The sequence below is a fragment of the Benincasa hispida genome, chromosome 6 (assembly GCF_027475165.1).
Source record: "Benincasa hispida cultivar pf3 chromosome 6, pf3_genome.v1.1, whole genome shotgun sequence".
Classification (NCBI taxonomy): Eukaryota; Viridiplantae; Streptophyta; class Magnoliopsida; order Cucurbitales; family Cucurbitaceae; genus Benincasa; species Benincasa hispida.
This window is the reverse complement of record NC_143483.1, coordinates 10,353,243-10,364,921: the sequence shown is the minus strand read 5'-3', so window position 1 is coordinate 10,364,921 and position 11,679 is coordinate 10,353,243. Positions and strand designations below refer to the sequence as shown.

Sequence of the window (11,679 nt, the reverse complement as noted above, 5' to 3'; positions counted from 1 at the left end):
TGAAAAAAGAAAACCCACATAAAGGGAAGAAAAACCATATATGTGGGAGGAAATGAGGATGCCGGTAAATTGCTCATCCCTAGAAAAAAATGTTACTTGACTTTGGAGTTCCTATAATTGAACGACTGAAAAAGAAGTAGCACATTGTTGGTATAGATAGTAACTTACCATTATTTTAAGTTTTTCTTAACTATACTTCATGCGTTCAAGATCTCTCTCATTCAAATGTGATCTCAGTTTATTCATGTCTTTTCTAATTTTAAATAAAAAAAATCAATTTTAGAATTTATACTTAATCAAATTATATCAAATTGAACCCAACACTTTCAATTTTATCACATAGCACCTCGAATTTATTTAAAAGTTGCCATCTAAATCTTGAATTTACAAACTTATTTAAAAGTTGCCATCTAAATCTTATGGTAATTTTAACATTGTGATAAGTTGACTCCAAAATGCGCTAAAAATCTCTTATGCATTAATAAATCATATGCAGCTATGAAATCCACAAAATTTTAGAGTAAAAGAACATTAGAGCTGTATATATTTTGAAGTTTTATGAATTTTGGTAAAGTTAGTTAACCATTAACTTGTACAAGATTTTTACATCAAGTATTTTCTCTTTTTTATTAAAATTAATTGACAAATATGTGAAGCTCATATTAGATTAGACATGTGTAACATGAAATTTATTAAAATTTACTCTAAAGCATAACATAAAATATTGTCTAAAGAGAAAAGGAAAAAGAAACAGTAATATGAAATTCCTCAAACTCATCTTTAACATATTTCCTCCTTTTTCTTGTTTTCCTCTGCATTCATCCTCTCTTCTTCTTCTTTTAGTCCTTTCAGAGCTTCGATTAGACTCTCCAGGCAATCTCTAGGGTCACCGGAAACTGCCTTCGGCATTAAATGCTCTGCCACATCCGCCGGAGTTATTATCGTTTCCCCGATGAGCTTCTCAATCTTCGAAAATAGAGGATGCGATTCAATCTTCAGGTAATTCTTCGCCAGTATTTTGAACGCTTCAAATCCACAGAATGACATTTCTATATGCTTATCCATTCTCCCTTTCCTAATCAGCGCCGGATCCAGTTTCTCGACATAGTTCGTCGTGAAGACAATCAGTCTTTCTCCGCCACACGCCGACCAGAGTCCGTCTATGAAGTTCAGAAGCCCCGAAAGCGTCACTTCGCTAGGGTTTGTATCGCTAGTTTCTCTCATCATCATTCTTTTGATCGGATCTTTCTCTATCTCTGTTCGTCCTTTATCGTTTTTGTTCGTCCTTTGGCCTGTGAGATCGAGGGAACAATCAATGTCCTCGATTACAACAACGGCTTTGCTTGAAATTTCCGTAAGTAGTCTCCTCAATTCGATGTTGTTTTTGACCGAAGTCAATTCGAGATCGTAAATATCGTACCCTAAAAGATTCGCCATCGCCGCTATCATCGTCGATTTTCCAGTTCCTGGTGGACCGTACAAGAGATATCCCCTTTTCCAAGCCCTACCGATTTCTTTGTAAAATTTCTCCGCCTGGCTGAACGCAATTAGGTCATCCATTATCTCCTTCTTCTTCTCTGGCTTCATCGCCAATGTCCTAAACGTCGCTGGATGTTCGAACACAACGTGACTCCATTGAGCGTCTTGGTTTGTGAAAAGCTTTCGTTGTCTGTTCTTCACCTTAATCGCTTTCCCCTCTTTGAGTACGTGGTTTAAATACTGGCCGATGATGAGATCTCTGTGCCTTCTATGAAAAGTGAGCATAAAAAACCTTTTCTCCTCTGTCGCTGGGTGGAATGAAATCGTCTGAGACTTGGAAATGATTCTCCCTGATGACCACCATAGCTTTACCCCTTCGTATTGTTCTGCAATTTCTTCGTGGTCATCCATGGTGAGCACCAGAGATTGATTGTTCTTCATGGAATCAGCCTTTAGGCGTTTGGCTTGCGATGAGGAGTTTCTGGTGAGGTAATTTTGAATGGCGATGTAAGCTTCACTACGAGTGAAACCTTCTCCGGTGAACTCATTGAAAGTGATTTGAACATAGGGATAAAAGAAACTGATGAATCTATGAGAGTATTTCTCGAAACAAGCACGAAGCTCGAATGGGAAATACTGCTGGAAAATTGCCCAGATGAACACTAAACTGCCAATTATCGATCCAACGCGGGTAAATAGTTCTGCAAATGCCATTTTTCTTCAATCTTCTTCTTCTTCTTCTTCTTCTTCCTCAGAGCTATCTCTTGTTTAAGCTTTGAAAGTTTTGCTTGCTGAGTGAGAGAAGAAAAGATTTGGGTAGGTTTGGCTTGGCCTGGCCTACATTATCTTGAATTTCAATTTTCAAAGGTATAATGTTTGAAAAATATTTGTTCAATTTCAAAGTTTCAGATTAGGGAATAAGGGATTGACTTTAATTGGAGTTTGATTATTTCGTAGCAGGCAGACGAAATGATTTTAATAGTTTTCTTGTAGCATATGCTTATTGTATTTCGTCTGCTGCTCTGTTTTACACTTTGAATTTGATTTGAACTTATATTTCATTTTGGTCGTATCCCCCCGTTTCCTGCTGATTTTATTCATTGCCGACAGCCGTCCTTGATTCAACAAATTTTAATTTCATTTTCTGAACTTTTACCTTTCTTTGAATTTAGGAAAGTTTAAGAACTCATTTTAAATCATGTAATTTGAAATCTAAAAAATGATTTTACATTAATTACTTTGTTTGAAACCATAAAAATTTAAAAGGGATGTATTTAAAATTTTGTATTGGAAGATAACTAAAAAGAAAAAAAAATTAGAAATTTACTAATATAGACTTTTAAATTGAAAATTAGAATATGAGACAGTCAAATAAGTAATTTAGTTTTAAATAGTTATTAAATCCTATGAAATCTGCCCCTTGAGGAAAGTTCTGTTTTTTTTTCTTTTTTTAAAGTAAAAACAGGATTTGAAATAATTTCAAAATTTAAACTTATTATCTTTCCTACAATGACGAAATCATTTGAAATGAATTGAAATCTCTGCGAGCTACCAAATTAGGGGTGTTCAAAAAATTTGATGACCCAAAAAAACCGATTAACCTAACTCAACTCGTGTGGTTTGGATTGAGTTATCAACTCATTTTGATTGAATTGGGTTCAAATAAATGAAAATTTTATGGGTTGGTTGGTTCATGGGTTCATCTAATATAACCCAAACCAACTTCAACCAATTCAGATTTATTATTAACTTTAAAATATTTTTTTATTACTTATAACACAATTATTTATATATATATATTGATTTTAATTTTATTTAATTTCAATATTTTTTGAATAATTTATTCTTCAACAACTCTTAAAAGTAGTTTCTTTGCATTATAGAAAGAAAATTTTCACTATATAAATTGATTGAGTTGTTAATCTTAATTCAATATATAAAAATAATTAAATTATATTTTTATATATTTACGTTTTGTTTCTTTTTAGAACAAAATTTTAAATACATGACCCGATTAACCCGAACTAATCCAACTCAAATATTTCATGGTTGGGTTGAGTTGAGTTCATTTTTTAATAAGGTTTATTTGAGTTGAAAAAATTTTACAACCCGAATAATTGAGTTGGGTCTAAAAAGTCTTTCAATTCAATCTAATCTAATTCATGAATGCCCCTATTCCAAATAGGCTATTAAGATTTTGTAAGCTTTGAATTTTCTGCCAGCTAGGATAATTAATTTTCAATGTTGTGTTTAACTTAAAAGGTTTGATCAATTAGGCACGGTCCAACCACTCATCTAATTGGTAATGGAAAATTGTTACAAATTTAATTTTGAATTTACTTATTATTTATTTCTGTTTCCGTTTTCAAGGGTGACATAATTCGATTTCTTAGGAACTCATAAAACGTATGAATCCAATAGATGTAACGGTTCGGTTATGAATAAATTGATAGGCCTCCAATACACCTAAGCATAAAAAAGAGGGAGTGATGTAAGAAGGGTAAGTTAATTAAGATTTCATTTGATAATTATTTGACTTTCTATTTTTAGATTTTGAAAATTAGGCTAGTTTCTCTCATTTTTTTTTCAATTGTGATTTACATGTTTAATAAGTGCAATAGTTGAATTTTTAGTCAAATTTTAAAAATAAAAATAATTTTTTGTACTATTCCTTTTTTTAGTTTTCAAAAGTTGGTTTGATTTTTGAGAATATTGGTAAAAATTAGATAATAAAACATGAAATTTGGATGTGAAATGAATGTTTGTAGACTTAATTTTTAAAAACTAAATGGTTACTAAATGAAGTCTTAAAAAAACTTAGATAAAAAAAAACTTAGATCAACACTATTTTAGTGAGAAAGATGAGAGAGATTACAAGAGAGACATTATACCTTTGTTATCTTGCTAGACATACACACACGCCCTACTAATGCCCTAATAAGAAAATAGGGCTTTCTACACATGCCCTACTAATTCAACAGATAACCAAATAGATATGTTCTAGAAAAGGAATAAGAAAATAGGGCTTTCTACACATGCCCTAATAAGATTCCTATTTCATTAATGTGAGTTTTTCTTTATTTACAAGAATGTTTAATTCTTTTAAAAATTACAATAAAATTAGAGTCAAATTATCATTTAGTCTCCAATAATAAATTAATTATATTTTTTTAAAAATAGGAAAGAGAACAAGGTTTTAAATGAGATAGACTCTTTTAGGAAAAATATATTAAATTATAATATTTTTTAAATATGCACAACTTTCCATATTCTTCAATTTTCATTCAAAAGTCAAAACCTTAATATATACACACACATTGTGGTATATGTACTTTTTCACTATTTTTTTTTTACCTTTTAGTAAGAAATTTGATATTTATTGCGATATATATATATATTTGTTTATTTGATATAAATGAGAGTTCTTTTTTATTTAGATTTCATATATTATGATATATACAAATTTTGATTTGTTGAGTTTTTTTTACTATCTAAATGGTATATATGATATATATAATGTGATATAAATGAAATTTATGATATATATTGTGATTTATGTTGAACATTGTCAATATGTGATTTATATACTATGATATGTTTCATATACTGGCTTATGCTGTGATTTATGTCAAGCATTGAGTTAAACACTAATTTATACACTGTGATATATTTTATATATTGGTTAGGATATTTCAAATACCTAATAAAATGTTCTAAGATATATTTAAAATAACTATGAATTTGCTAGATAAACCAATAAGTTGATACATGAAACCACCGTAAATAGAAAATAAAATTTCATTAAATACATTTTCTCTCTCCAATTAAGCAAAAGAAAGGAAATCTCAACAAATAAATGTATTTATTCTCTTCTACATTAAGTGTACTTCGTAAATATGAAATTTTTTTTCAATGTCACATTCTCTCTCTAGCCACCCACCACATTCAAGGGTATTTTAGTCTGAAAAATTCATTAAATTTTATATACAAAAATATAAAAAAGTTTGAACATTTATGAAAATAAGTTTTGAAAAGGGATTGAATCTATAATAATCCGAAGAAAATAAATCTTATAGTCTGAAAAATTCATTAAATCTTATAGGGTATTTTAGTCTGAAAAATTCATTAAATCTTATATACAAAAATATAAAAAAGTTTGAACATTTATGAAAATAAGTTTTGAAAAGGGATTGAATCTATAATAATCCGAAGAAAATAACCAACCGATCCGTCAAGCTTTGGGCTTTTATACATTAGGCTTTTACAACTAAAAATAGGTTGCCTTAACACCCTTTGCAAACGGATGTCAGAGGCAACAACGACAAAACTTTTGAAAGCTGATAACTGAAAGAGGTTTGCTTAAAGCATTTTCTATCCGTTCAATGGTTGGGGGTTGACACATTGATCTTTTTCTTGAAAACAAGATCTTGACATAATATATGTCAAGTGCATCATGTTTTATTTTTGAGGTAAAATGGAATTCACATTGAGATAAACTGTACTAAGATTGTCACAACACAAAATAAGAGGTTTAGATAGATCAATACATAATTCGGTTGATAAAGAACTAATCCATACTATTTCAGTAGCAACAAGGGCAAGGCATTGATACTTACCTTCTGTGTTCGAGCAAGATAAGATGGATTGCTTCTTGGAGCCCTAAGCAACCAAATTTCCACCAAAGAAAACGCAAAACCTAGAAGTAGTTTTGCAATCATCGATGTCAGATGCTCAACCGGCATTAGCAAAGCCATATAAATTCAAATCAGAAGAGCTTTCGAGCAATAAACCATGAGATGCAGCACCTCTCAGATATATGTTCGACCAATTGCTAGTTTAAACTAATAGGTGAATGCATAAATTGACAAGTTTTGTTTACATAATAATCCATTTTAGGATGCATAAGAGTAGCATATTGTAAAGCACTAACCACATTTTTGTACAAATAAGGGTCAAGAAAGGGCTCACCTTGGTGAGCACACATAATAAGACCACTAATCATAGGAGTGGTCATGGGTTTGGCCTTGGTAATTTTTGTCCGGTGCAACAAATCCATGATGTATTCGGATTGGAATAGAAACATCTCACCACTATTAGGATAGGAAACTTCAATTCTTAGGAAGTAATTGATCTCATCGAAGTCATTTAAGGTAAAATAATTATGTAAAAAAATGAACAAGAGCATCAATTGTGGAGAGAGATCAGAGAAAGATTGCAAGAGAAACCTTATGCTTCTTTTATATATTTTTGGAAGAATGGAACCAACCACATATAAAGAGGTTTGAGATGAGAACTCTTACTACTCTACACACACGCACACTTGTATAATTTAACAAATAACCAAACGAAGAAGTTCTAAAAAAAGAATCAGAAAATAACCAACTGATCATTGTCATATATACACATATATATAAACTAAGATAGATGAATCATTAGATTATTTGAAATAAAACTACATATATTTAAAATTAAAAATAAAATGTAGAAATAAACCTCATATATGTATGTATTAAAGTCCACGTGACTTTCATACATGAGTTATTGATAATTTTCCGATTGAACCTTAAGATAGCAAGTGAAACCATCTGAATGACAACACATATGAGGGAGAGAGGAGAGGATGAAGGCGATAAAGAAGACGATGGTGAGATTGAAGGTAGTAATGAAGAACATCAACTTTCTCCGTCACCCCCTAGGGATGGGGTAAGGGAAAGGACTTGTGATCCCCTCTCCAAGACAAAACATTTCTTGCTAATTCTAATATTAATTTTAAATTAAAAGAGAAGAAATGAAATGGTGTAGGTGGCCATGGGGAGAGGGAGGCTAAGGATGTAGCAACACTGACAGGCTAAGAATATGCATAAAATGAACATGACCAAGTGAATGAGACTGTGAATGTATACTAAGTCATGTGAATATATATTAAATCTCTGGTATACTAGGTCTCCTTTGGAGAGTCTTTAGGCTTTGGTTAATTTAGCTAGGCTCTATTCTTAAGGTGTTAATACAATATTTATATCACTGTACAGTTCCTTGTATGCTCACACTTGATAAATACATCTTTCAAATGGTATCAGAGTCTTGCTAGTTGGTCTCTTCTTCCTTTTGTTCTCTGTCATCGTTGTTATTCAGTCATCGGCCGACCACACAGAACCCTTCTATAGTGTGAAGAAGAACCACCTAGATCCCCTATTCGAAATCCATTATGAAAAACTCAACCCTTGATCCCCATTGTGAAAAACTCGATCCTTGATCCTGTAGCCTTTGTGAAAAACTCGATCCTCGATCCCCACTATGTAGAACTCGACCCCCTGATCCCCGATCTAAAACTCGATCAAACTCGATCCTCGATTCCCGATCAAGAACTTGACCCCCGATCTCCAATCCAGAACTTGATCCTTGATCAAAATCGGTCCCTGATTCCCGGTCCAGAACTCGACTCCCAACCTCTATCCTTGGTTAACTCGATCCTCGATCGAACTCGATCCCTGATTCTCAGAAATTGACCCTTGATACCTTTAGCCAAGCCGTCTAGCCACGAACTCGATCCTTGATTCCCTAGAACACAACCCTTGATCAAGCCTTTCTTGTTGTCCCTCGTTTTCTTCTCTTTCCAAGCCGCCTAACCGAAGGAACTCTTAAACAAGAGTATCCATGAGTGGAAGTGGATCTTTCCGATTTTATTGTGACAGAATTACCACACATACGTTCTAACAAATAGATATGCATTGTAACACTAATTATAGGCATACTTTAACAAATAAAATATAAAATACTGAGTAAACTTACCAGTTGAAGAAAATCTTCAATCGAACTTAGTCTAACGAAAGCGAACTCCTCTACGCTCCTTATCGCCCATGAAACAGTCGCCTAACGGCACCATGGTTGTCTTCACGAATGGCAGCGCATGAACCAACAAAAATCGGGGACGACACCACCACTCGAAGCCCTCGGTATTCTCAGAGTGAGAATCCAAAGGGTGGACTTGGATGGAATTGGTAGAGGGAGGAGGAAAAGACGATCGTGTAGTACGAACAAGCAAGTGGGAGATAGTAGATGACTATCGTATAGTCGGGTGCTTGTCATTTAGGAAAAGGTACACAATCCTGTAGGTTTTACTAAGCAATCGTCTAGTCAAAGGTAAGCGATCGTTTAGGTTTGCTCGACACGCTAAGTGATCTTTTAGAAAAGGTAAGCGATCGTTTAGAAATCGCGGGCGATCGTTTAGAAATTGCGGGCGATCATTTAGTGCGTGGGTGTGTGATCGTTTAGGACGATGGGCGCTATCGTATAGGTTCTCAACACTAAGCGATCGTATGGATTCACACCGTGAGCGATTTTCTTCGTCTCTTACAAAATAAAAACAATTTTCATTTTATTCTTCAGTTATAAGAACCAAATTCGATCTTCCCACTTTCACACGATTCCAGAGAAATTCTCGGCCAATTATCTTATAACTGCCTAATTAATTAAATAATGAATATAATCATATTATATTCTTAACCTATAGTTTGATATCATATATCTACTATCGTATTTTCTCCTCTACTTGATATAAATCATATCTATATCCAATTTCCTCCAAAATAATGTATCTCATACATTTATTCAATTATATCATATATAATTAACCAGTTCAATTATATCTCCCTTTTGTCAATTTGAGCATTTCAAACTGACCCAAAAATTGATTCTCAACTTTATCCAAGCTACCAAGGGGACCTTATAGACCTATGGCTCGAAGCTCCAACGGTACGTGAATAGCTGATTAAACTCTTTAGCTACGAGATCCACCATCTGTTAACTGCCAGGCATTCCACTAAAGACCGACAGCTGAACTCTTCTTACCATAGATATATTTCTGTGTCCATCGGATATAACCAATCATGAGTACGATGACCCTTCACAGATGCTCGTAAGTGCAGCTGGGCCACTTTACCGTTTTGCCCCTGTGGTTACATCTCACTCCTTAAGTACCACTGATCCCTCTAATGAACAATACAACATAGTTCAACTATGTGTGAACACCTCTCATGCCAAAAGAAGGTGTGTGGCACCACATCGTTCAAGCTTTAGAATCAGCCCTTAAGGGAGTTATTTATCTACTTACCCCTCCATCGGGGAAGGGTGAATTCCATCTTGTGTAGCTGAGTTCCTAGCTCCCAAATTAGACGAATCCCCAAAGTGGTAGGTTTGAGTCGGCGACCTGGCCACTTGCACCTATGCAAATAAAAGGACCGCCCTCAATGGCAAAAGGTCCAAACTCACTCAGGAATGATGTCATGTTACCTATGGTCATCCTAGTGAAGTGAAGTCTCTGTCATGAACGGTGTTATATAACAAGATGTCAACACTTCGTGGTCAGTTCTTATACAAACTCTTTGTATAGGACGCCCCCGCTCGCATGTCCCCTACACGAATGTCTGGATCAGACCATCTGTGACAAGTCACAACACTTGTGACCATTCCACAAAGCAGGCTGCATCCATATTGTGGCCAGGATAAGGTTTCCGTCCTATATCCATATACTACAGACCATTTTAGTTATCACTTAAGACATGATTCACTTGCATGTCACCACATACATGCTTAAGTTACATCCATATAACTAGGGATTTTAGATTTATTGGATTATGGTAAAGAAAATAAAACATTCAACTGAGCAAAATCAAGAAGTGAAGTAAAATATCATATAATATACATCATAAGCGTTCGTACAAACTGTGTACAAACTGCAAGACACGAAACTTTAGGGCATCAATCCCAACAATCTCCCACTTGTCCTAAAGCGAAGTGGGGTGTACAAAACTAGTACAAAACAATAAACTAGGGCATAAAAGCCCAGTACAAGAAAATCTCCCACTTGCCCAAGTCCAGTTGCGGGTGATCCTGTAGACCCATGCTCTGAAGGTGACTCTCAAACACTGTAGCTGTGAGAGCCTTCGTAAATGGGTCAGCAACATTGTGCTTTGAAGTGATCTTCGTGACAATCACGTCCCCTCGATGCACTAACTTGTGAATTAGGTGATACTTTCGCTCTATGTGTTTGTCGCACCTGTGACTCCTAGGCTCCTTGGAGTTCACCACTACCCCACTATTTCACAATAGAGGGTAATGGGCTTAGACATATCTAGAACAACTTCCAATTCTGTCAAGAACTTCCTGAGCCAGACAACCTCCTTAGCAGCTTTGCAAATCGCTACGTACTCCGCCTTCAAAGTGGAGTTGGTGATGCACCCCTGCTTAGTGCTTCACCACACTACAACTCCTCCGTTAAGGGTACAGACTGGCCATGAAGTGGACTTGCGAGAGTCCCTATCAATCTGAAAGTCAGAATCTGTGTATCTAGTAAGGATCAAATCCTTAGATCCATACACGAGCATGTAGTCTCTCATTCTCCGAAGATACTTGAGGTTGTTCTTCACTGTGGTCCAGTGACCCTGGTCGGGGTTAGACTGATACCTACTGACTATGCCCACAGCGTAGCAGATGTCTGGTCGAGTACAGAGCATCACGTACATCAAACTGCCAACACAGACGCATATAGGACCCATCTCATTTCCTCAACCTCTTAAGGCGTCTTAGGACACATGTCCTTAGATAAAGTGACTCCATGCCTGAATGACAGTAGGCCCTTCTTGGAGTCCTGCATCGAGTATTTGAGCAACATCTTGTCAATGTACGATACCTGAGACAGTGTTAGCACTTTGTTCTTACGATCTCGAAAGATCTGTATACCTAGAACAAACTGAGCCTCTCCTAAATCTTTCATTTGGAATTGAGTCGCTAGCCAGTTCTTAACTGCAACTAGTAGACCTACATCATTCCCAATGAGTAGTATATCGTCTACATAAAACACTAAGAATACTACTAAAGCGTTGAGGATCTTCTTGTAGACACAAGGTTCATCAACGTTCTGGTCAAAGCCATACGACTTGATCGCAGTATCAAACCATATGTTTCAAGATTTAGACACATGTTTCAGCCCATAAATGGACCAATTTAGCTTGCAAACTTTTTGCTTCTGACCTTGGACTATAAATCCCTCGGGTTGCACCATGTAAATGGTCTCCTCAAGATTGTCATTCAAAAAGGCCGTCTTGACGTCCATTTGCCAGATCTCATAATTATAATAAGCTGCAATGGATAGGAGGATGATGATCGACTTTAACATGGCAACAGGCGAGAAAGTATCTTTAT

At 35.0% G+C, this 11,679-nt stretch overlaps 1 protein-coding gene across 1 annotated transcript; it reads right to left on the bottom strand.

Annotated features, from left to right (window-relative positions):
* Positions 1-667: 667 nt before the first annotated feature.
* On the bottom strand, positions 668-2,788 carry LOC120079543 (AAA-ATPase ASD, mitochondrial-like). Its single transcript, XM_039033757.2, has one exon. It carries the CDS (start codon positions 2,191-2,193, stop codon positions 781-783), a length of 1,413 nt encoding a protein of 470 aa, XP_038889685.1. The 5' UTR covers positions 2,194-2,788; the 3' UTR covers positions 668-780.
* Between the last annotated feature and the right edge of the window lie 8,891 nt (positions 2,789-11,679).

Bases quoted from the DNA above. Each gene is read 5' to 3' on its own strand.
- LOC120079543 (XM_039033757.2), bottom strand. From the start codon at position 2,193: ATGGCATTTGCAGAACTATTTACCCGCGTTGGATCGATAATTGGCAGT.